At 36.0% G+C, this 26906-nt stretch overlaps 1 protein-coding gene across 7 annotated transcripts in view; it reads left to right on the forward strand.

The window, feature by feature from the left end:
• The window catches only part of USP34 (ubiquitin specific peptidase 34), a 289427-nt gene that overhangs the window by 118507 nt on the left and 144014 nt on the right, over positions 1 to 26906 (forward strand). For all 7 annotated transcript variants that reach the window (XR_008995834.1, XM_057497160.1, XM_057497164.1 and 4 more), the window contains 2 exons: positions 21706 to 21787; positions 21871 to 21963. Coding sequence is in view for 6 of the 7 variants with exons in the window: in XM_057497160.1 (XP_057353143.1) it covers positions 21706 to 21787; positions 21871 to 21963 (175 nt within the window). In the remaining variant the exon portion in view is untranslated. The remainder of the gene's footprint in view (positions 1 to 21705; positions 21788 to 21870; positions 21964 to 26906) is intronic.

Raw genomic sequence — 26906 nt, forward strand, 5'->3', positions numbered from 1 at the left:
TCTTTGGTTAGGTTTATTCCTAGGTATTTTATTTTTTTTGATGCAATTGTGAATGGAGTTGTTTTCCTGATTTCTCTTTCTGTTGGTTCATTGTTAGTGTATAGGAAAGCCACAGATTTCTGTGTGTTGATTTTGTATCCTGCAACTTTGCTGTATTCGATATCAGTTCTAGTAGTTTTGGGGTGGAGTCTTTAGGGTTTTTTATGTACAGTATCATGTCATCTGCAAATAGTGACAGTTTAACTTCTTCTTTACCAATCTGGATTCCCTGTATTTCTTTGTTTTGTCTGATTGCCGTGGGTAGGACCTCCAGTACTATGTTAAATAACAGTGGAGAGAGTGGGTATCCCTGTCTAGTTCCCGATCTCAGAGGAAAAGCTTTCAGCTTCTCGCTATTCAATATAATGTTGGCTGTGGGTTTATGATATATGGCCTTTATTATGTTGACGTACTTGCCCTCTATTCCCATTTTGCTGAGAGTTTTTATCATGAATGGATGCTGAACTTTGTCAAATGCTTTTTCAGCATCTATGGAGATGATCATGTGGTTTTTGTCTTTCTTTCTGTTGATGTGGTGGATGATGTTGATGGACTTTCGAATGTTGTACCAACCTTGCATCCCTGGGATGAATCCCACTTGGTCATTGTGTATGATCCTTTTGATGTATTTTTGAATTCGGTGTGCTAATATTTTGTTGAGTATTTTTGCATCTACATTCATCAGAGATATTGGTCTGTTGTTTTCTTTTTTGGTGGGGTCTTTGCCAGGTTTTGGTATTAGGGTGATGTTAGCTTCATAGAATGAGTTTGGGAGTATCCCCTCCTCCTCTATTTTTTGGAAAACTTTAAGGAGAATGGGTATTATGTCTTCCCTGTATGTCTGATAAAATTCCGAGGTATATCCATCTGGCCCGGGGGTTTTATTCTTTGGTAGTTTTTTGATTACTGCTTCAATTTCGTTGCTGGTAATTGGTCTGTTTAGATTTTCTGTTTCTTCCTGGGTCAATCTTGGAATGTTGTATTTTTCTAGGAAGTTGTCCATTTCTCGTAGGTTTCCCAGCTTGTTAGCATATAGGTTTTCATAATATTCTCTAATAATTCTTTGTATTTCTGTGGGGTCCGTCGTGATTTTTCCTTTCTCGTTTCTGATACTGTTGATTTGTGTTGACTCTCTTTTTTTCTTAAGAAGTCTGGCTAGAGGCTTATCTATTTTGTTTATTTCCTCGAAGAACCATCTCTTGGTGTCATTGATATTTGCTATTGTTTTATTCTTCTAATAGTTGTATAGTTTTAAGGGGTTAGGAAATTTATAACTATAAGACTATGTCAACATATGTGCATTGATCTCTGTTCTGCCCTGTTTAGCTAATCTCAGTTGAACCCATCCCTTTGTAACTTTGAAAGTCAGAGGCTGTCTTTTTACTCTGTTTTTTCCATCAGTTTAAAGAGTTTTTATTCCTCCAGTTGTTCTTCATATGGTATGTTTCTTATATTTGTCACCAGACCCTTCATTCATCTCTGGAAACATTCTTTGTCAATGGTCCTGTTAAAGGTGTTGCCCAAAATTGTAGCTTTATAAATTCTGGTTATATTGGGAGTGCCATTTTACATTGTCAAGATGTTCTATAGACAATACCCAGTGTATGTTAAACGATACCTCTGGTTTGCCTTTTTAATCCCTCAGTGCCCTTCCCTCTGCACCCTTTTACTCCCCTGGACTGCCTAAGAAAATTTTTTTTTTTTGAGAGGACATCTCTCATATTTGTTGATCAAGTGGTTGTTAACAACAATAAAATTCTGTATAGGGGACTCATTGCACAATCATTAATCAACCCCAAGCCTAATTCTCAACAGTCTCCAATCTTCTGAACCATAACGAACAAGTTCTTACATGGTGAACGAGTCTGCCTAAGATAATTTTTAAATTGTCAATGCAGTAATCACCCCTCCTCCTGCAAAAAGAAAAAAAAACATTTCCTGGAGTCAGTGCCATGAGCCCACACGTCCAGGCTAGGTTTTTCTGTTTCTGAAACAGTAGATATAATGTAAGAAAGATTTCACTGAAAGATGTAAAGGGAATATACATCCTAAAGACATGGTTAGGAAAGAGGGTTGGACTAATAAAGTTGTCAGGAATAGTGGGTAGAGACAGTTTTAAGTTGGGAAGAAAATGGTGTGGATAGTACAAGAAAACTGGAGCAAATAGAAAAAGTGATAAGAATTATTTGGAGCTTATGAATTGGGTCTCTTTTTTTAAGCAGTTTTATTAAGATACAGGTACTGAATATACCATGAAATTTGCCTGTTTACAATACATTTTATTAAATTTATAGCATTGTGCAACCATTATCATAATCCACTTCTACAACATTTCCTCTGTTCATTTGTAGTCAATCCCAATTCTTATTCTCAGTCCCTCTGATCTACTTTGTCTCCGTAAATTTGCCCATTTTGGACATTTCATATAAGTGGAATCTTAGGATAGTGGTCTTTTTCATTTGTCTTTCACTTTAGCACACTGTTTATCTTGTGCACATTCATATTGTGGAGTGAATCAGTACTTCATTTTTACTGCTAAGTAGTATATTACATAGGTATAATAAATTTTGTTGATTATTGGTTGGTTGATGGATATTTCTATTTCCACTTTTTTGTTAGTATGAGTAATGAAGCTTTAAATATTTCTGTACAAGCCTTTTTTGTGGACATGTTTTCACTGATACTCAGTAGTATGATTGCTTCCTTGTATGGCCATTTCATGTTTAACTTTTAAAGAAACTGTCAGAATGTTTTCCGACATAACCGGCATTGTTTTATGTTCCCACTAGTAATGTATGAGAGTCCTAGTTTCTCTCCATTCTTGTTACCACTTGTTACTGTCTTTTTGATTATAGCCATTCTAGTGGGTAAAGTGGTATTTCATTATGGTATTAATTTGCATTTCTCAAATTAATGATGTTGAACATCCTTTTACTTGATTATTTGCCTTTCTGTTTTTTCTTTGGTGAATTGTTTATTCACTTTTTTGCCCAGTTTTTGTGTTCCTGTTGTATGGATTAGCATGTAATCAGTATTTCAGAATGTTCAGTGTGTTTATTTAAGAAGACTGTTTATTCTGCTTTTGTTGTATGGATTGTTTTACAGGTGTCTGTTAGGTTTAATAAATTTGTAATAGTGGTCTTTTTCATTTGTCTATATTATTTGCCTTTTATATTTGCTTATTTGCCTAGTTCTATCCATCATAAAAGTGGCATATTGAAGTCTCCAACTCCAGTCAATCCTCATTTTGTGGAATTTGTATTTGTGTATTTTCATATCTACTGCAATTTATTTGTAACCCCAAAATCACTTTGTGGAAAGAGGAGGTGGTGCTTCATGGTCATTTGTAGAAATGCACAGAGCAGTAAAAAAATTGTGTCTCCCAACAAGCATATTCCTGAAGTTAACAAGGCAGTTCTGGTATATGTTGTATACCTGAATTTCCATTTCAGAGGATGGAAATTGTAGGAAGCATTGTAGCATAGTGTAAGAAGCTAGTTTTGGGGCCAGGTTGGTGGGATATGAATCTCAACTCTAGCATTTTTTTGTTGGGATAGCCTCAGTCAAGTCACCTAAACACTTCTGAACCTCATTTTCACTTTGTAAAATAGAGAAAATTAGAATCTACAAGATCAGTTGTTTTAAGGATTTAAGAGTCAAGGGTTCAGTATTAGCTAATTCAGTGCAGTGAATTTATGGAATATAACTGCCATAAGTAACAGGAATTGGGCATATTGGTTATCTTTTTCTCCCTTCAGTTCTGTGATATATACACATAAACAATGGAATACTAGTCAGACACTAAAAGAATGAAATCTTGCCATTTGCAACAACGTGGGTGGACCTTGAAGGAATTATGCCAAGTGAAGTAAGTCAGAGAAAGACAAGTATTGTATGACCTCACTTATATGCAGACTTAAAAAAAAAAAAAACACGACCAAAACCCAAAACACAAACTCATAGATAGAACAGATTGGTAGTTGTCAGAGGCATGGGGTGGGTGGGTTAAATGAACGTAGTGGGTCAAAGGTACAAACCTCAATCTATGAAATAGATAAATCATGTAGATGTAATATATAGCATGGTGACCATAGTTCACAATGTTGTATCGCATATTTAAAGTTTGCTAAAAGAGTAGATATTAAATCCTCATCATAAAGGAAACAAATCATTTTTGGAGCTATGTATGGTGACAGATGTAACTAGACTTACTGTTCTCCCTATATACAGTATTGAATCATGTTGTATACCTGAAACTAATATAATATCAGACATAACCTCTTTTTTTTAAAAGTGTTTTTAGATAAAGAAAGCAACGCCAAGAGATCATTGTAATATCCAAATGAAAGCTAGGTCTCTTTTTCAGAGGGAGTAGGGTGTGGGGAAGGATGCTGATGTTCTATTATGGCATTTTAACATAAGGGGAGGCAGAGCCTCCCTTGCATTGCCCTAACTGGAGCAGGAGCTTCAAAACAGATTTTCATTCTGTGAAACATCTCTCTTTAAAGGAATTCTGAAAGTCCTCTATGTACTTCAAAGACAAACAGCAAGTCAAATTATTGTCTTCTAAGTAGAATCCATTCTAGGATGCACTTGTCATAATGAATGATATGCTCTTTTCACTCATTAAAGCAGTTGGTGATGATAATTAAACAAATTTGAAGGGCTCAGTATTAGCTAAATCATTGCACTAGCTTAATAGCATATAACTGCCATGAGTAATATGGACATACTGTGTTGTTTGTATTTTTCTCCCTTCTGGTTTTTGCTTCATGTTTTGAGTCTTTTGGTTAGGCCCATATGTTTGCAGTTGTTATGTTTCTAATAATTTCATCCTTTATCACTAAAATGTTCCTCTGTGGTTCTTTAAGATATTTTTTCATTTAAAGTCTATTTTGTCTGATGTTAGTATAGCCACTGCAACTTTATTATGCTCACTGTTTTCATGGTATATCTTTTTCCATCCTCTAACTTTTGACCTCTTTATGTTTTTGGATCTAAAGGGTGTCTCTTGAAGGCAATGTATAGTGGGATTTTTTAAAAATGTAGTTTTATACTCCCTGCCTTTCATTTGGAGTTCATTTATTATTAATGTTATTTATCTAGTTGGATTTGTCTGCCATTTTGCTATTGGTTTTCTATGCCTTCTGTCCTCTTTGTTTTTCTATTTCTTCTTTACTTACTGCCTTATTTTTTAGTATGTAGGTATATACTAGTATACCATTTTAATTCCATTGATACTGTGTTTGTACTTTAAAAATCATTTCCTTTGTGATTGCTTTATGGGTTATAATATGCATCTTTATTACTGTCTACTTTAGATTAGTAATAATAATTCTAGTAAAATAAGGAAGCATATCTCCAATATAGCAATTCCTGTGTTTCTGATAAGAAGCCAGCTGTTGATCTCACTGTGGTTGTCTTATATGCTTAGTTCTTTTTCTTTACTGCTTCCAAGATTTTCCTTAGTCTTTGATTTTAACAGTTCACTGTAATGATGTGTGTAGGTGTGGATCTTCTTATGTTTATCCTAAGCTTGGAGTTTGTTGTGCTTCTTGGATATGTAGATAAACATTTTTCACCAAATTGGGGATATTTTGGCCGTAATTTCTGAAGAATTTTTTCTTGCTCCTACCATTCCTTCTGAGACCCCTGAATAGTTGTTATTGATAATGGTCAAACCAAGCAAAAGTATAACCAACCAATTGCTTGGTTATACTTAACAGCTCTCTGCTATTATGGAAGTCCTTTTAATTTCCTTCAAGCAACTGAAAAGAATAAATTTTATTTTATAATTACTAGTTGATGACCTGTTTACTTACATGTTATGCAAATCAGAGAGTTGAATTATGGATAATGGCTTTTGTAGGACTTTTGTAGGGATCATAGCTTTTACCAGAAATAGGTTAAAATATATCATTAATAGTTTTGAGGCCCATATGTATAATTCATAGCTCTTTAAACTTTCTTTTTAGATCTTAAATGTTTTTAACTAAATGTAATTATTTTATGGATTCTTCCTTTCTAGACAAGAATTTCTAAACAAAATTAATTGTTCAGTTCTTCCAGTTTTACTGTGTTTAGTTAATATAGATGGAAAATTTTGAGGTCCTTTACTGCACATCCTATTTTGAAACCTATTTTTTTCACCCACAGTACACCTATCACATTATGCTATCTGTATTAAATGTTCTTCTGTAATAGCCATTAAAAATTTTTTTGAAACAAATATTCTGAATAGGCCTATATCTATTAAAGCAATTTAATCCACAATTAATAACCTTCTAGAACAGAAAGCTCCAATCCCAGGTATGTACACTGGTGAATTCTACCAGATATTTATGAAAAAATTATACCAATTTTCTATACTCTCTTTGAGAAGATAGAAGCAGAGTGAATCCTGCCTTACTCATTCTTTAAGGCCAGCATACCCTAGTAACAAACCCAGAGAATGACATTACAAAAAATGAAAACTACAAACCAATATTTCTCATGAGCATAGATTCAGAAGTCCTCATAAAAAGTTAGCAAATTGAATCCAACAATGTATAAAAAGAACTATACACCAAGGTTGAATGATACATATATCAGGTATACAAGTCTACATCTATTTTTGAGACTTAATGTAATTCATCAAATCAGGCTAAAGAAGAAAAACATGTTCATATGAATAGATGTAGAAAAAGCATTTGACAAAACTAAGCACTGATTGATGACAAAAAATGAGGAATATAGGAGAACTTCCTCAACTTGATAAAGAACATCTGTAAGAAACCTACAGCTTAACATCTTACTTAATGAAGAGAAGCTCAAAACTTTGCCACTAAGATCTAAAACAAGGAAAGGGTGTCCCCTCTCACCATAGTTTTATAACATGTTTTGTACTTGAAGTCCTCTCTAATGCAATAAGGCATGAAAAGGAAATCAAAGGTATAAAGATTAGGAAGGAAGAAATAAAACTGTCTTTGAAGACATGATCATCTGTGTAGAAAATCTGTAAGATTAGACAAACTCAGAACTAATGAGTACTTATAGCAAGGTTGCAGTGTACAAAGTAAAAGTCACTCACTTTCCTGTGTACCAGTGATGAAAAAATAGTTTGAAATTTAAAATATAGTACATTTTAATCTTTTTACATTTACATTAGCTTCCCCAAAAATGAAATACTTAGGCATAAATTTAATAAAACACAAACAAGATATATATGAGGAAAATTACAAAACTGAGATATCAAAGATGAACTAAATACAGTGTAAGATATTCCATGACTGTGGATAGGAAGACTTAAAATTGTAAAGAAATCAGTTCTTCCCAACTTGATCTGTAGATTCAGTACAATCTTAGTCAAAATCCCAAGAAACTTACTTTGTGGATATCAAAAAACTGTTTCTAAATTATATATACAGAGGCAAAAAGATCCAGAGTAGTCAACAAAGTATTGTAAAGAACAAAGTTGGAAGACTGACACTACCCACCTTCAAGACTTACTGTAAAGTTACATTAATCAAGACAGTGTGGTATTGGTAAAAGAACAAACATTTTAGTGTAAGAGAGTAGACAGCTGAGAAACAGACCCATATAAATATAGTATACTGATCTTTGACAAAGTAGTAAAGGGAGTACAATGGAGCAAAGATAATCTTTTTAATAAATGGTGATGAAACAATTGGACAACCACATGTGAAAAATCTAGACACAGACCTCATACCCTTCACAAAAATTAATTCAGAATGGACACACAACTAAACAAAACAATGCAAAACTATGAAACTCCTGGAAGAGAAGATAACAAAGGAGAAAACCTACATGATTTTGGGTATGGTGATAACCTTTTGGATATAACACCATGATCCATAAAAAAAGGACTCATGAGCAGGACTATGTTAAAATTAAAAACTCATCCTCTGCAAAAGACAGTGCCAAGAAAAGACAAGTTCACAGATGGGGAAAAAATACATGCAAAAGACACATTTGTTTAAGTACTGTTATCCAAAATCTACAAAGAACTATTAATTTAACACTAAGAAAACCAGAGTAAAAATATGCTAAAAACTTAACAGATACCTCATCAAAGAAGATATACAGATGGCAAATAAGCACATGAAAAGATGCTACTGTACATCCGCTTCCATTAGGAAAATGCAGATTATAACAGCAATGAGATTCCACTCCCCATCTATTAGAATACTCAAAATGTGTAACTCTGATAAACACTGAATGCTAACAGAGATGTAGATGGAAGATGAGTATTTATTCATTGCTGGTGGGAATGCAGTGAATGCATTCTGGAAGACAGTTTGGCAGTTTCTTATAAAACTCAACATACTCTTTTTGTTGTTGTTATCATTAAATCTACAATTACATGAAGAACACTATGTTTACTAGGGTCCCCCCTTCATCAAGTCCCCCCCACAAACCCCATCAGTCACTGTCCATCAGCATAGTAAGATGTTGTAGAGTCACTACTTGTTTTCTGTGTGTTGTACAACCCTCCCCATGCCCCCCCTTCCCACATAATACATGCTAATTGTAATACCCTCTTTCTTTTTCCCCACCCTTATCCATCCCTTCCCTCCAACCCATTCTCCCTAGTCCCTTTTCCTTTGGTAACTGTTAGTCCATTCTTGGGTTCTGTGATTCTGCTGCTGTTTTGTTCCTTCAGTTTTTCTTTGTTCTTATACTCCACAGATGAGTGAAAGCATTTGATACTTGTCTTTCTCCGCCTGGCTTATTTCACTGAGCCTAATACCCTCTAGCTCCATTCATGTTGTTGCAAATGGTAGGATTTGTTTTCTTCTTATGGCTGAATAATATTCCATTGTGTGTATGTATCACATCTTCTTTATCCATTCATCTACTGATGGACACTTAGGTTGCTTCCATTTCTTGGCTATTATAAATAGTGCTGTGATAAACATAGGGGTGCATCTGACTTTTTCAAACTCGGCTGCTGCATTCTTAGGGAAAATTCCTAGAAGTGGAATACCTGGGTCAAATGGTATTTCTATTTTGAGCTTTTTGAGGAACCTCCATACTGCTTTCCACAATGGTTGAACTAGTTTACATTCCCACCAATGGTGTAGGAGGGTTCCCCTTTCTCCACAACCTCGCCAGCATCTGTTGTTGTTTGTCTTTTGGATGGTGGCGATCCTTACTGGTGTGAGGTGATATCTCATTGTGGTTTTAATTTGCAATTCTCTGATGACTAGTGATGTGGAGCATCTTTTCATGTGTCTCTTGGCCATCTGAATTTCTTCTTTAGAGAACTGTCTGTTCAGCTCCTCCCCCCATTTTTTAATTGGATTATTTGCTTTTTGTTTGTTGAGGTGTGTGAGCTCTTTATATATTTTGGATGTCAACCCTTTATCGAATCTGTCACTTATGAATATATTCTCCCATACTGTAGGGTACCTTTTTGTTCTATTGATGGTGTCCTTTGCTGTACAGAAGTTTTCAGCTTGATGTAGTCCCACTTGTTCATTTTTGCTTTTGTTTCCCTTGTCCGGGGAGATATGTTCATGAAGATGTCACTCATGTTTATGTCCATGAGATTTTTGCCTGTGTTTTTTTCTAAGAGTTTTATGGTTTCATGACTTACATTCAGTTCTTTGATCTAATCCGAATTTACTTTTGTGTATGGGTTTAGACAGTGATCCAGTTTCATTCTCTTACATGTAGCTGTCCAGTTTTGCCAGCACCATCTGTTGAAGAGACTGTCATTTCCCCATTGTATGTCCATGGCTCCTTTATTGTATATTAATTGACCATATATGTTTGGGTTAATGTCTGGAGCCTCTATTCTGTTCCACTGGTCTGTGGCTCTGTTCTTGTGCCAGTACTAAATTGTCTTGATTACTGTGGCTTTGTAGTAGAGCTTGAAGTTGGGGAGCGATTTCCCTCCCCACTTTATTCTTCCTTCTCAGGATTGGTTTGGCTATTCGGGGTCGTTGGTGTTTCCATATGAATTTTTGAACTATTTTTTCCAGTTTGTTGAAGAATACTGTTGGTAATTTGATAGGGGTTGCATTAAATCTGTATATTGCTTTAGGCAGGATGGCCATTTTGATTATATTAATTCTTCCTAGCCAAGAGCATAGGATGAGTTTCCATTTGTTAGTGTCCTCTTTAATTTCTCTTAAGACTGTCTTATAGTTTTCGGGGTTTAGGTCTTTCACTTCCTTGGTTAGGTTTATTCCTAGGTATTTTATTCTTTTTGATGCAATTGTGAATGGAATTGTTTTCCTGATTTCTCGTTCTATTGATTTATTGTTAGTGTATAGGAAAGCCACAGATTTCTGTGTGTTGATTTTGTATCCTGCAGCTTTGCTGTATTCCGATACTAGTTCTAGTAGTTTTAAAATGGAGTCTTTAGGGTTTTTTATGTACAATATCATGTCATCTGCAAATAGTGACAGTTTAACTTCTTCTTTACCAATCTGGATTCCTTGTATTTCTTAGTTTTATCTAATTGCCATGGCTAAGACCTCCAGTACTCTGTTAAATAACAGTGGGGGAGTGGGCATCCCTGTCTTGTTCCCGACCTCAGAGGAAAAGCTTTCAGCTTCTCGCTGTTCAGTATGATGTTAGCTGTGGGTTTATCATATATGGCCTTTATTATGTTGAGGTACTTGCCTTTTATACCCGTTTTGTTGAGAGTTTTAATCATGAATGGATGTTGAATTTTGTCGAATGCTTTTTGAGCATCTATGGAGATGATCATGTGCTTTTTGTCTTTCTTTTTGTTGATGTGGTGGATGATGCTGATGGATTTTCGAATGTTGTACCATCCTTGCATCCCTGAGATGAATCCCACTTGGTCATGGTGTATGATCCTTTTGATATATTTTTTAATTCAGTTTGCTAATATTTTGTTGAGTATTTTTGCATCTACATTCATCAGGGATATTGGTCTGTAATTTTCTTTCTTGGTGGGGTCTTTGCCAGGTTTTGGTATTAGGGTGATGTTAGCTTCATAGAATGAGTTTGGGAGTATTCCCTCCTCTTCTATTTTTTTGGAAAACTTTAAGAAGAATGGGTATTATGTCTTCCCTGTATGTCTGATAAAATTTCGAGGTAAATCTATCTGGCCCAGGAGTTTTGTTCTTGGGTAGTTTTTTGATTACTGCTTCAATTTCTTTGTTTGTAATTGGTTTGTTTAATTTTTGTGTTTCTTCCTTGGTCAATCTTGGAAGGTTGTATTTTTCTAGGAAGTTGTCCATTTCTTCTAGGTTTTCCAGCTTGTTAGCATATAGGTTTTCATAGTATTCTCTAATATTTCTTTGTATTTCTTTAGGGTCCGTCAAATTTTTTTTCTTTTCTCGTTTCTGATTCTGTTGATGTGTGTTGATTTTCTTTTCCTCTTAATAAGTGTAGCTAGAGGCTTATCTATTTTGTTTATTTTCTCAAAGAACCAGCTCTTGGTTTCATTGATTTTTTCTATTGTTTTATTCTTCTCAATTTTATTTTAGGCCTCATTTGTTCTTCTTTTTCCAATTTCGATAATTGTGACATTAGGCTATTCATTTGGGACTGTTCTTCCTTCTTTAAGTATGCCTGGATTGCTATATACTTTCCTCTTATGACTGCTTTTGCTGCGTCCCATAGAAGTTGGGGCTTTGTGTTGTTGTCATTTTTTTCCATATATTGCTGGATCTCCATTTTAATTTGGTCATTGATCCATTGATTATTTAGGAGCATGTTGTTAAGCCTCGATGTGCTTATGAGCCTTTTTGCTTTCTTTGTACAATTTATTTCTAGTTTTATACCTTTGTGGTCTGAAAAGTTGGTAGGATTTCAATCTTTTTGAATTTACTGAGGCTCTTTTTGTGGCCTAGTATGTTACCTATTCTGGAGAATGTTCCATGTGCACTTGAGAAGAATGTGTATCCTGTTGCTTTTGAATGTAGAGTTCTATAAATGTCTATTAGGTTCATCTGTTCTAGTGTGTTGTTCATTGCCTCCGTGTCCTTCCTTATTTTCTGTCCGGTGGATCTGTCCTTTGGAGTGAGTGGCGTGTTGAAGTCTCCTAAAATTAATGCATTGCATTCTATTTCCTCCTTTAGTTCTGTTAGTATTTGTTTCACATATGTCGGTGCTCCTGTGTTGGGTGTACACATATTTATAATGGTTATTTCCTCTTGTTGGACTGAGCCCTTTATCATTATGTAATGTTCTTCTTTATCTCTTGTTACTTTCTTTGTTTTGAAGTTTATTTTGTCTGATACTAGTAGTGCAACACCTGCTTTTTTCTCCCTGTTGTTTGCATGAAATATCTTTTTCCATCCCTTGAGTTTTAGTCTGTGCATGTCTTTGGGTTTGAGGTGAGTCTCTTGTAAGCAGCATATAGATGGGTCTTGCTTTTGTATCCATTCTATTACTCTGTGTCTTTTGATTGGTACATTCAGTTCATTTACATTTAGGGTGATTATTGAAAGATATGTACTTATTGCCACTGCAGGCTTTAGATTCATGGTCACCAAAGGTTCAAGGTTAGCTTTTCTTTAGTATCTTACTGTCTAACTTAACTCACTTATTGAGCTATTATGAACACTGTCTGGTGATTCTTTATTTCTCTCCCTTCTTATTCCTTCCCCTCCATTCTTTATGTGTTGGTTGTTTTATTCTGTGCCCTTTTGTGTGTCCTTTAACTGTTTATGGGTAGTTGATTTTATTTTTGCCTTTAGTTAGTATTTGGTTGGTCTGCTTTCTTTGCTGTGTTTTCATTTTCCCTGGTGACATCTATGTAGTCTTAGGAGTGCTCCCATCTATAGCAGTCCCTCTAAAATACCCTGTAGAGTTGGTTTGTGAGAGGCAAATTCCCTCAACTTTTGCTTGTCTGGAATTGTTTAATCCCTTCTTCATATTTAAATGTTAATCGTGCTGGATACAGTATCCTTGGTTCGAGGCCCTTCTGTTTCATTGCATTGAATATGTCATGCCATTCTCTTCTGGCCTGTAAGGTTTCTTTTGAGAAGTCATATGATAGCCTAATCGGTTTTCCTTTGTAGGTGACCTTTTTCCTCTCTCTAGTTCCCTTAAAACTCTGTCCTTGTTCTTGCTATTTTCCATTTTAATTATTATGTGTCTTGGTGTTGTCCTCCTCTGGTTCCTTCTGTTGGAAGTTCTGTTTACTTCTGTTGTCTGAGCGATTATTTCCTCCCACAGTTTGGGGAAGTTCTCAGCAATTATTTCTTCAAATGCACTTTCTATCCCTTTTTCTCTCTCTTCTTCTTCTGGTACCTCTATAATGCGGATATTGTTCCTTTTGGATTGGCCACACAGTTCTCTTAATATTCTTTCATTCCTGGAGATCCTTTTATCTCTCTCTGCGTCACCTTCTCTGTGTTCCTGTTCCCTGATTTCTGTTCCATTAATGGCCTCTTGCACCTCATCCAGTCTGCTCTTAAGTCCTTCCAGAGATTGTTTCATCTCTGTAATCTCCTTCTGGACTTCATCCCTTAGCTCTTGCATATTTCTCTGAAGATCCATCAGCATGGTTATGACCTTTAGTTTGAATTCTTTTTCAGGGAGATTGGTTACATCTATCTCCTTCTCAGGGGTTGTCTCTGTTAGTCTGGTCTGGATCAAATTCTTCTGCCTTTTCATTGTGATAGAGATAGTTTGCGGAGCTGGTGCGTGTGTTGGCTGGGAGGACGTCCCATCTTCCTAGTTTGTGCCCTTCCTCTCCTGGGAGAACAGCGACCCCTAGTGGCTTGTGCTGGGCAACTGCGTGCATACAAGGTGTCTGATTCTTGCCTGGCTGCTGTGGAAGAAGCTCTGCCCGGTTGCTGTGGGCGTGGCCTCTGCCGCTGTGGCAGAGTCGCACCAGAGGGGGAACGGGCAGGAGGCTGTTTGTCACTGTGAGGGGCCTCCCTGCCGCCCAGGGGGTTGGAGCATCAGGAGTTCTCCGGGATTCCTAGCTACTGGGCTGATTGCGCTGGGGTGCTTCTATCCAGCTGTGGGATCCCTGTCCCTCTAAGATTTTCAATGGGCACTTGCTTTTCTTTTGTCCCGGGGCACCGGCTACGAGGACCTGCTCGCAGGTTTTACTGTCCCATTTCCCTAGTACCCAGCACTGCACGCACTGTGTGTCTGCGCTCCAGTGCGGATCGCTAGGGCTGGGTATTTAGCAGTCCTGGGCTCCCTCTCCCTCCCGACTCCAACTCTCCTCCCGCCAGGGAGCTGGCGTGAGGGGCTCTCAGGTCCCGCTGGGCCGTGGCTTGTATCTTACCCCCTTCGCGAGCTGCTAGGTTCTCGCTGGTGTAGATGTAGTCTAGCTGTTGTCCTGTGTCTTCTGGTCTCTCTTTTAGGAATAGTTGTATTTGTTGTATTTTCAAAAATATGTATAGTTTTGGGAGGAGATTTCCGCTGCTCTACTCATGCCGCCATCTTGGCTCTGCCTCAACATACTCTTATCATATATGATCATCCATCATTCTTGCCTGGTATTTTATCCAAAGTAGTTGAGAACTTATGTCCACATGAAAACCTGCACATGGATATTTACAGCAGCTTTTATTCTTAATTGCCAAAACCTGGTTGGAACCAATCGGTTATTGTTAAATGAAACAAAACGTATAAATGTTAATGTTGAGTGAGAGAAGCCAGATAATGAAATACAATATCATTTTTTTTGTTTATATAAAATTCTAGAAAATAAAAACTAATAACATGAAATAGGTCACTGGTTGTCTGGAGAGTAAGTTTGTAGAAGCTGCAAAAGGGATGGATTATAAATGGGCATAAGGGATTTTTCAGGTTAATCATGTTTTTTTATCTTGATTGATGGTGATGGATTCATAGATGTATACTTATCCTTAAATTCATCAAACTGTGATCGAATTGTTCCCTTTAAATGTTTATTATACGTCATATATATCTCAAAGCTGTAAAAGACAATTAAATAATAAACTCACGGTACCTTATTTGTAGAACACAAGTTAGTTAATATGCCAGTGTGGTACTACTCTAAAAGAGAATTGATAGCTTTTCTTAAAAAATGAAGGATAAAGTGAAACTGTTCTAACATAAAAGTTCTTTTTATTAAGGTATTATTGATTACACTCTTAGGAAGGTCTCACTTGAGAAACAATGTGGTTACAACATTCACCCATGTTATTGTGTCCCCCCCACACCCCATTGCAGTCACTGTCCATCAGTGTAGTAAGATGCCGTAGAGTCACAGTTTGCCTTCTCTGTGCTACACTGCCTTTCCCGTGATCCTCCCCACACCATGTGGGCCAATCATAATACTCCACAATCTCTTTCTCCCTCCCTCCCTACCTGCCCTCCCCTTTGGCAACCGCTAATCCCTTCTTGGAGTCGTGAGTCTGCTGCTTTTTTCCTTCAGTTTTGCTCCTTTGTTATACTCCACAAATGAGGGAAATCATTTGGTACTTGTCTTTCTCTGCCTGTCTTATTTCACTGAGCATAATAACCTCCAACTCCATCCATGTTGTTGCAAATAGTAGGATTTGTTTCATTCTTATGGCTGAGTAGTATTCCATTGTGTATACATACCACCTCTTCTTTATCCATTCATCTACTGATGGACACTTAGGTTGCTTCCATATCTTGGCTATTGTAAATACTGCTGCGATAAACATAGGAGTGCATATGTCTCTTTGAATCTGAGATATTATATTCTTTGGGTAAATTCCTAGGAGTAGATTTCCCAGGTCAAATGGTATTTCTATTTTTAGTTTGTTGTGGAACCTCCATATTGCTTTCCACAGTGGTTGAACTAGCTTACATTCCCACCAGCAGTGTAGGAGGGTTTCCCTTTCTCCACATCCTCCCCAGCATTTGTTGTTGTTAGTTTTTTTGATGCTGGCCATCCTAACTGATGTGAGGTGATATCTTATTGTGGTTTTAATTTGCATTTCCCTGATGATTAGTGATGTGGAGCATCTTTTCATGTGCCTGTTGGTCATCTGAATTTCTTCTTTGGAGAATTGTCTGTACATATCCTTCGCCCATTTTTTAATCAGGTTATTTCCTTTTTGGGTGTTGAGGCTTGTGAGTTCTTTATATACTTTGGATGTTAACCCCTTGTAGGATATGTCATTTAAAAATATATTCTCCCATACTGTAGGATGCCTTTTTGTTCTGCTGATGGTGTCCTTTGCTGTACAGAAGCTTTTTAGTTTGATGTAGTCCTATGTGTTCATTTACGCTTTTGTTTCCCTTACTTGAGATGCATTCAGAAAAAAGCTACTCATGTTTATATTCAGGGAATTTATGCCTATGTTTTCTTCTAAGAGTTTTATGGTTTCAAGACTTACGAATTCAGGTCTTTGATCCATTTTGAGTTTACTTTTATGTATGGAGATAGACAATAATCCAGTTTCATTCTCTTCCACGTAGCGGTCCAGTTTTGCCAACACCAGCTGTTGAAGAGGCTATCATTTCCCTATTGTATGTCCATGGCTCCTTTATCTTATATTAATTGACCATATATGGTTAGGTTTATATCAGGGCTTTCTAGTCTGTTCCATTGGTCTATGGGTCCATCCTTGTGCCAGTACCAAATTGTCTTGATTACTGTGGCTTTGTAGTAGAGTTTGAAGATGGGGAGCATAATTCCCCCCGCTTTATTATTCCTTCTCAGGATTGCTTTGGCTATTTGGGGTCTTCTGTGGTTCCATATAAATTTTAGAATGATTTTTTCTACTTTGTTGAAGAATCCTAATCCTGTTGGTATTTTAGTAGAGACTTCATTGAATCTGTAGATTGCTTTAGGTAGGATGGCCATTTTGACAATATTAGTTCTTCCTATCCATGAAAACGAGATTTATTTCCATTTACTGGGTATCTTCTTTAATTTCTCTCATGAGTGCCTTGTAGTTTTCAGAGTATAGGTCTTTCACTTCCTTGGTTAGGTTTATTTCTAGGTATTTTATTCTTTTTGATGCAGTTGTGAATGGAATTGTTTTCCTGAATGCAAGAGATTTCTGTGTATTAATTTTGTGTCCTGCAGCTTTTCTGAATTCAGATATTATATCTAGTAGTTTTGGAGTGAATTCTCTAGGGTTTTTTATGTACAATATCATGTCATCTGCAAACACTGACAGTTTAAGTACTTCCTTACCAATCTGGGTGCCTTTTATTTCTTTGTGTTGTCTGATTTCCATGGTGAGGACCTCCAGAACTATGTTGAATACAAGTGGAGAGAGTGGGCATCCTTTGTCTTGTTCCCGATCTTAAAGGCTTTCAGCTTCTCTCTGTTAAGTAGGTTTGTCATATATGACCTTTATTATGTTGAGGTACTTGCCCTCTATACCCATTTTGTTGAGAGTTTTTATCATGAATGGATATTGAATTTTGTCAAATGCTTTCTCAGCATCTATGGAGATGATCATGTGGTTTTTGTCCTTTTTTTATTGTTGTGCTGGATAATGGTGATGGGTTTTCTAATATTGTACCATCTTTGCATCCCTGGAATAAATCCTACTGAATCATGATGGATGATCTTTTTGATGTATTTTTGAATTCGGTTTGCTAACATTTTGTTGAGTATTTTTGCATCTATGTTTGTCAGGGATACTGGTCTGTAATTTTCCTTTTTTTGTGGTGTCTTTGCCTGGTTTTGTTATTAGGGTGATGGTGGTCTCATAGAATGAGTTTGGAAGTATTCCCTCCTCTTGCACTTTTTGGAAAACTTTAAGGAGGATGGGTTTTAGGTGTTCACTAAATATTTGATAAAATGTAGTGGTGAAGCCATCTGGTCCATGGGTTTTGTTCTTGGGTAGTTTTTTGATTACTGATTCAATTTCATTGCTGGTAATTGGTCTCTGCAGATTTTCTGTTTCTTTCTGGGTCAGCATTGGAAGGTTGTATTTTTCTAGAAAGTTGTCCATTTCTTCTAGGTTATCCCAATTTTTTAGCATATAATTTTTCATAGTATTCTCCATTCTTTGTATTTCTGTGGTGTCCATAGTGATTTTTTTCTTTCTCATTTTTCATTCTGTTTATGTGTATAGACTCTCTTTTTTTCTTCATAAGTGTGCCTAGGGGTTTATCTATTTTGTGCATTTTCTCCAAGAACCAGCTCTTGCTTTCATTGATTCTATTTTATTCTTCTTGATTTTATTTATTTCTGCTCTAATGTTTATTATGTCCCTCCTCCTGCTCATTTGTTTCAGCCTCATTTGTTCTTCTTTTTCCAGTTTCATTAATTGTGAGTTTAGACTGTGCATGGATTGTTCTTCTTTCCTGAGGTAGGCCTGTATTGCAGTATAGTTCCCTCTTAGCATGGCCTTTGCTGCGTCCCACAGATTTTGCAGTGTTGAATTATTGTTGTCATTTGTCTCCATATATTGCCTGATCTTTGTGTTTATTTGGTCATTTTTCCATTCATTATTTAGGAGCATGTTGTTAGCCTCCCTGTGTTTGTGGGCTTTTCATTTCCTTTGTAAAATTTATTTTTAGTTTCGTACATTTGTGGTCTGAGAAGGTGGTTGGTACAATCACAGTCTTTTTGAATTTACTAATGCTCTTTTTGTGGCCTAGTATATATGATCTATTCTGGAAAATGGTCTATGTGCACTTGAGAAGAATGTGTCTCCTGCTGCTTTTGGGTGTAGAGTTCTGTAGATGTATGTTTTGTCCATGTGTTCTAATGTGTTGTTCAATGCCTCTGTCTCGTTACTTATTTTATGTCTAGTTGATCTCTCCTTTGGAGTGAATGGTGTGTTGAAATCTTCTGGAATGAATGCATTGCATTCTATTTCCCCTTTTAATTCGGTTAGTATTTGTTTCACATATGTAGGTACTCCTGTGTTGGGTGCAGAGATATTTATAATTGTTGTATCCTCTTGTTGGATTTACCTTTTATTATTATGTAATGTCCTTATTTGTCTCTTGTGACTTTGTTTTAAAGTCTATTTTGTGTAATACAAGTACTGCAACACCTGTTTTCTCCCTATTGGTTGCATGAAATATCTTTTTCCATCCCTTCACTTTCTGTTGTATGTATGTTTTTGGGTTTGAAGTGAGTCTCTTGTTGGCAGCATATAGATAGATCTTGTTTTTTTATCCATTCAGTGACTCTGTGTCTTTTGATTGGTGCATTCAGACCATTTACATTTAGGGTGATTATCGATAGGTATGTCCTTATTGCCATTGCAGGCTTTAGATTTGTGGTTACCAAATGTTCAAGGGTAACTTCCTTACTATCTAAGAGTCTAACTTAACTCACTTAGTATGGTGTTACAAATACAATCTAAAGGTTCTTTTTTTTTTCTCCCACTTTTTATTCCTCTTCCATTCTTTATATGTTAGGTATCATATCTCTACTCCTTGTCTATCCCTTTTTATTACCTCTGGTGACATCTACTTAACCTTAGTAACACTTCCATCTATAGCAGTCCCTCCAAAATACACTGTTGAGATGGTTTGTGGGAGCTAAATTCTCTCAGCTTTTGCTCTTCTGCAAATTGGTTAATCCCTCCAAATTTAAATGATAATCTTTCCAGATATAGTATTCTTGGTTTGAGGCCCTTCTGCTTCATTACATTAAATATATCATGTCACTCACTTCTGGCCTGTGAGGTGTCTATTGAGAAGTCTGATGATAGATAGCCTGATGGTTTTTCTTTTGTATGTGATCTTTTTTCTCTCTCTAACTGCTTTTAATAGTCTGTCCTTATCCTTGATCTTTGCCTTTTTAATTATTATATGTCTTGGTGGTGTTGTCTTCCTTGGGTCCCTTGTGTCGGAAGATCTGTGCAGCTCCATGGCCTGAGAGACTATCTCCTTCCGCAGATTGGGGAAGTTTTCAGCAATTGCTTCCTCAAAGACACTTTCTATCCCTTTTTCTCTCTCTTCTTCTAATGGTACCCCTATAGTACGGATATTTTTCCATTTGGATTGGTCACCTAGTTAGTTCACTCAGTATTTTTTCATTCCTAGAGATCCTTTTTTCTTTCTGTGCCTCAGCTTCTTTGTATTCCTTCTCCCTAATTTCTGTTTCACTTATTGTCTCCTCCTCCAAATCTAATCTGCTTTTTAGTACCCTCCATTGTGTTCCTCAACGATTGGATCTCTATCCTAAATTCATTCCTGAATTCTTGAATATTTTTCTGTACCTCCAGGAGCATGTACATGATTTTTATTTTGAAATCTCTTTCAGGAACATTTGGTAGTTCAGTCTCACTCGGTCCTTTTTCTGGTGTTGAGATTTTGCTTTGAACCAGTTTTCTGTGACGTTTCATATTCGTATATGGCACCTTCTCGTGTCCAGAGCTCTACTCTCCAGCTGCTCAGCCCCTGGAGCGATGTTGGGGGTCACAAGGGAGTGGTGCTGGTGCCTGGGGGGAGGAAAGAGCTGTTTTCTGTTTCCCGGCTGCTATGCTTATCTCTACTCTCAGAAGCAGTTTGCCAAACACACAGTTGTAAGCCTCTATGCTTTGTGTCTGTAGCTGCCATAGGCGGGGCTTCCCTCTTGCTGGCCTGTCACCGAGGCTGGGGCTGCCGGTTTGCGAGCCAGGTGCAGACTAGCTGGGAGGTAGATGCAGCAAGGTGCATATCATGGTTGTGGTGCCTTGGAGCTGTGTAGCTCACCAGGGGGATGGAGCACCTGAAGATTGTTTAAGTTCCCAACCTGCTGGGCAGAGTGCACCTGGACAGTTTTGTTTACCTGTCCTTTCTCCTGAGCAGTAAGCTCTGTGCAGTCCTTGCCCCTTTAGCAGCCCTCTTGCTTTCAGGAAGTCTCTCAGATTTCCCATCCCCATCAGCCGCATTGAATCCCTGTTTTCCACAAGTAGCTGGAATCTTTGTCTCTCCAGGTATTCCACTTGTGTTAGCTTTCCAACCCAACTAATCACCAGAGCAGCACGCAGTGTAGGTTGCTGCCCCCAGAGCAGGTCTCCTGGGCTAGGTGTTCAGCAGTCCCAGGCCTCCACTCTGTCCCTGCTTTGCCCGCTCCCCCACCCCGTGAGCTGGGGGTGGGGGAAGGGCTTGGGTTCCACTGGGTCATGGCTTTGGTACGGTTACCCTGTTCCCTGAGGTTTGTTCTTCAGATATATGCAGTCTGGCGCAGCCTTCTTTCCTGTTGCTCTTTCAGGATTAGTTTTATTAATGGTATTTTCTTATTATATGTGGTTTTAGGAGGAGGTCTTTGTCTCACCTCTCACACTGCCATCTTTAATCCCTTCCTAGCCTGGTTTTCAGTTTTTTTTTTTTGAAATGAAGAATGAGATGTTAACAGATTTATCTTCAGGGATCACATTAGTTGAATCTTCACTAGTCAGGCACTAGACTTACAGTTTGGCTTGGAGATAATTCTTTTTTTCACCCTGATGCTGTCTTACCATAGGGGGCATGTTGGGAAACCTCCCCTGAATGCTTTCTGTCTACTGTGGAAATTTAAAAGTGGGTTGGCAAAGTCCTTGAGTAAAAAATATGTCAGTTATTAGGCCTTACATGTGGTATTTTTGCCTGTGTTATTGGTGTTAGTAATTCTTTTTGCCTGTTTATAAAAGCAAACAATATTGTCATTTCTTTCTTTATTCTTTGTAATACTCTATAAACAGTTAATGGTATATAATCACTTCTTTACAATTTGTATGTAAACAAATTTAGGATTTCAACTGAGACTGCTATAAAACGTGAAATAATGATACTAATTTTTTTAAATGTTTTAACTTTTTATTATTTTTATTTCAGGTCCATTGCAAAAGAACTTGCAGACTGGCTTATAAGCAACAATGTGGTAGAGCATATATTTGGACCAAATTTACATATTGAGGTTAGTGGACAATTACATGATTGCTCTGCTCTTTAAGAGAGAAGAATATTTTTAAAAATTAATTGTAAGTTTTTATTTTCCAGATTATCAAACAGTGCCAGGTGATTTTGAATTTTTTGGCGGCAGAAGGACGACTGAGCACTCAGCATATTGACTGCATTTGGGCTGCAGCACAGGTAATATTAATAGCTCATGTTTAGTAAGTGCTTTCGTATTACGTGTTTAAGTGCTTTTACTCTGCTATAAGGTAGGTTTTGTTATCATCCCCATTTTGTAGCTAAAGAAACCAAGACATGGAGAAAGTTGGGAGTAAAATCTATGAAGTGTGGCTTCAGAGTCCATGTCTTTAGTACATACTGGTAAAACTGAAGGAAGTGATAGCCAGTCAGTTGGTTCTTTACAAAACCATTTTGGTTTATTAAGAGCTGCTTTCCTATTAATTTCATATGTTAACCATTCTTTCTTTCTTGAATGTTTTATTGGTATTTTCTTTTTTCTTTAAATTATTGAATAGGCAAATACCCACATGGTTCAAAATCCAGCAAGTAAATATAAAAGGACATGTTATACATTTTCCCCCTCCTTTCCTGTATCCTAGGTTTGCAGTTCTTAATCTCTCAGATTTATCATAGATTTACTATATGAAAAGCTAATTTTAAATATTTTTCTTCACTTGTCCTTTTTTTCCACACATCTCATACTAAATAGATTTAGCTTTTTTTCGCTTAACAACTTCTCCCAGAGATCATTGCATATGTCAATATATAAAACACTTTTAAAGTTGCACAGTATGCCAGTATATGAATGTACCATAATTTATTTAACCAATTCTCATTCATAGGCATTATGACTATTATTTTTCCCCCAATCTTTTCTAAAGACATCTTCTGTAAACAATGTCATTTCACCCATGTGCAAAATTGTTGTGTAGGATAAATTCCTACTTATAAATAGAATTGTTAGGTTAAAGTATCCATGTGGTTTACTTGTACATAATGGGTGTGATATGCCACTTTTCCCTTATCGTCCCTGATACAGGGTGTCCTTAATAATCTTGATATTTGCTAACTCGATTGGTGAAAAGTGATGTTTTAAATCTGCATTTTGTTTATCTGACTCAGGTTGCAAATTTTGTGTTTAAAAGCCATTTTTGTTTGCTTTTTTGGGAATGTCTGTTTATGTTCTTTGCATTTATCAGTTGCTTTAAGGAAATCTTTATATATCAATGAAATTGGACTTTTGTCTGTTTTATAAGTTATAGGTCTATTCTAAATTAATGTCTTCTCCTTTGCTTCTTTTGCTCTTGAGCTTCAAGTTTATAGTTTCAAACTTGTGACTGAATTTTTTTTATGGCCTGTGGATTTTGCTAATGGTTTGAAATGGCTTCTCCATTCTAAGATTATAAGAAAATTACCCTTTAGTTCCTGTATGTTTTCTGTTTCAATTTTATATTTTAATCTTTGATCCCAATGGAATTTTTCTTGATTCAAAGTTTCCCACAGGTATATAATTCCCTCACCCCCTCACCCCCATTTTTGTTCTGTAGTTGACTCTGGTCCATTTGTTGAGTAGCTCTTCTTTCCTCACTGATTTGAGACACTGCATCAGTTATTTAAGCTGGGTCAATTTCTGGACTTCATGAAGTGACCAATTGATACATTTAGTTAGGGATAGGTAAACTTAACGCTGAAAATCCAAGAACACCAAATACAACTGGCCACCTCATTTTGTAAATGGAATTCTTGTGCAGCATAGCCTTGCCCATCCTTTTACATATTGCCTGTGGCTGTTTTCATACTATAGTGGCAGAGTATGGTACTTGTAACAGAGACCTTACCACTTGGATTCTTAAAATATTTATTGTCTGGCCTATCAAGAAAGGGTTTATACTGTCTTTACTTTCTTTCCATGTGTCTTTCTAATATTTTTAAATACCTGGCAGGTCAGGTTCTTCCTCCTGTGTTTCTTAGAGAATTTTTCTGTCTCAATTTTTCCATGGAAGTTTTAATATTGACTTATTCTTCAAAAATATTGTTGTTTTATTATAATGATTAATTTGAGAATTGAAGTTCCATCTTCCTATTTAAAACATGTTTTCTTTTGTATCATTAAGCATTTCGAAGTTATTTGTATATAAATTTTATTCCATGTTATGCTTATTCTTAGGAATTTTGACTATGTATTAATAGCTATTATAATAGCCATTTTTCCCATTATTAACTATTTTCATAAATTTTCTACTTTTTTCTATTATAGTTAATGATTATCACGTAAATACATAAAGTATATATATAAGCATCTTCAAATTTTTTATTGTTATGTATGCTTTGATACCTTACTCAGTTCTTAGATTGGTTGTTGTAATTTTTCAGTACCTTTAAAACAATTTCCTGTATTTAATATTATATCTTTATATATCACTACCATTTTAACATATTAAGGAAGCAATTCTTGTTTCAGAGTAAAGGGAACTTTTCTTACTCTTCTTAGATTTTTAATTTTATTTTGTCCACAGAAAGACAAGTAAAATATGAGAACAATTATGTTAATTAATACAGATAAAACTAGGAATAGTGAAACATTACTCTTTATCTAAACTGAAACTTACCAAATTTACAGTTGATATTATTATCTGTTTAAACTTGTAGCTCTTTATCATAGCAAAAATTTGAAGTAACCTAATGGAATGATTTAAAAATAGTGGCATAATCTGTGATACAGTTGGCAATAACTTCAATTATTCATACAAGATTGTTTAACAAAATCAGTATTTTAAGGTTTATTTTAATTGGCTGTTTCTGTGGTTTGTTACTACTACTTCAGTTTTGAGTTTACCACAGATTTGGAATGATCAGAAATTTTTACATTTTGAGTGTTTTTAATTTGAGCACCAAATACAACCGAGTTCAAAGTGTCCAGGGTTGGTTGGTTTCATACAGAGTCCTGCCTGAGTTTTTTTTCTCCTCTATGGAGTATCTTTTTGAGGTCACTTTGCTCACTTGAAATACTCACACAGATGATTCACCCAGTAGTAATTGGATTTGGTGCTGCTCTTTGCACTGTTTGCATCACAGTGCTCACTCTGGAATCCAAGAAGAAAATAGATGAAAATGACAGAGGTGACAAACGGGAAACTGATAGAAAAGGAAGAGTGTTTATAAATATTTGAAAAATGCTTTCCTTTGTTTATAATTAAATTAAGTTCAAATAACATAACAGAATGTTAATGTGTTTATTTGCATAATGTTTAATAATACGCAAAGTGATCAGAGTGTGGCATAAACTTTCTGGTGACCAATACAGCAATTTCTGTTAATTTACCCTGTAAATACATGAATATGAAGATGTTCACTATAGCATTGACTGTACTAGCAGATCAGGAATATCAGTTACTTAAAGATTAAGTAAGTTTTGGGAAATCCATGTAATATTTATTAAATATTTATTAAATAAAGTAGGTTAATAGATCTTGTATTAAGGGAAAATGCAAGCACATGGTGTATTCTCCCATTGTGTGCTGAAAAACTATAAAAAGAGGATGCATACACATGTTGTCTCTCTACTTGTGAATGCCTGGAACTGTTTTGGAAAAATACACAAAGTTTTAACAGGTTTGCTTTTGGGATAGTGGGAGACTTCTTTTTTATTGTCTATGCTTATGTAAACTTTAAAATTTTTACATGTGTGTATTTTTCGGTAAATATAAAAACTAGTATATAAAGTTACAATAAATATTTTGACATTTAAATCACTACTATTTAAGGTTATGTACTCTTCTGGTTTGATTTTGTTACCCTCTTAGCATTTTTGTCTCCACACTCATCCACTGTAAATCTTTCAGTCACAGGATGTCAAAAAAATAAACTTCAGCCTCTTTCCACTCTATTGGAATTCAGTTTTAAATGCTTTCCAAATTTGAAGAACTTTTGCATAAATGAGTGTAACTCATTGGGATAATAATCTTATCTTAACCTGGCACTAATAGCTTTTTTTGGATAGATGTTCATGTCTCAATGACAGAAGTCAAATACCCTCGGATTCAGAAGGGACTTATATGTCATCTGATTCAGATGTGCATTTGCTGTTGTGTGGAGTGTTTGCTTTATGTCTGTTAAGTCTGATTGGTTTATTGTGCTGCACAAGTTTGCTGTTTCCTTACTTCTGTCTAGTTTTTCTGTCCATTATTTAAAGTGGGGTATTGACATCTGCAGCTATTATTCAGAACTTTCTATTACTCCCTTCAGTTCTGTCAACTTTTGCTTCATAATGTTTATAGTTGTTACATCTTCTTTCTGTATTGAAACTTTTATTAATAAATGGTTTCACTTTGTTAACCTTTCTTTAAAAATTTTAACTGTGGGTGGGTAAAAAACCCACATAAAATTTAGCCTCTGAATCGTTTTTAAGTTCAAATAGTTTTAACTATACCCATACTGTTCTATAAAAGATCTCCACAATCTTTTTTCATCTTCCAAAACTGGAAGTTTATACCCATTGAGCAACTACTCTGTACTGCATCCTCACAGTTCCTGGTAGCTACCATTTTACTGTTTTCCATCATTTTGACTGCTCTATAGATCTCCTAATAGTGGAATCATATATTTGTCCTTTGGGGACTAGCTTATTTCACTGCACATAATTTCCTCAAGATTCACCTGTTTTGTAGCATGTGACAAGATTTCCTTTCTTGTAAGGCTGAATTACATCCCACTGAATGTTTATACCACCTTGTGTTTATACATTAGTCAGTGGACGTTTGCTCTCCTTCCATTCTTGACTGCTGCAAATAATGCTACAATGAACTTGGGTCGACAAATATTCCTTTGAAATCTCACTTTTAATTCTTTGGATATATACTCAGGATTGGGATTGTTGGATCATATGGTAATTCTATTTTTTTCCAGCAACCTTTTCAAAATCTAAAGTCTTACTTGGTTTTATTATGGTCAGCTCAGCTCTCTTTTGCTTATTGCTTGGAATATCCTTTTCCACACTTTCACTTTTAACTTATTTTTGTCTAGATTTAAAATGAGTTTTTTCTGGACAGCGTATAAGGTTGTATTAATGTTTTTTTTTAACCATTCTGCAAATCTGCAACTTTTCGTTGGAAAGTTCAAAA

This window comes from Manis pentadactyla, chromosome 2 (genome assembly GCF_030020395.1).
Source record: "Manis pentadactyla isolate mManPen7 chromosome 2, mManPen7.hap1, whole genome shotgun sequence".
Taxonomy (NCBI): domain Eukaryota; kingdom Metazoa; phylum Chordata; class Mammalia; order Pholidota; family Manidae; genus Manis; species Manis pentadactyla.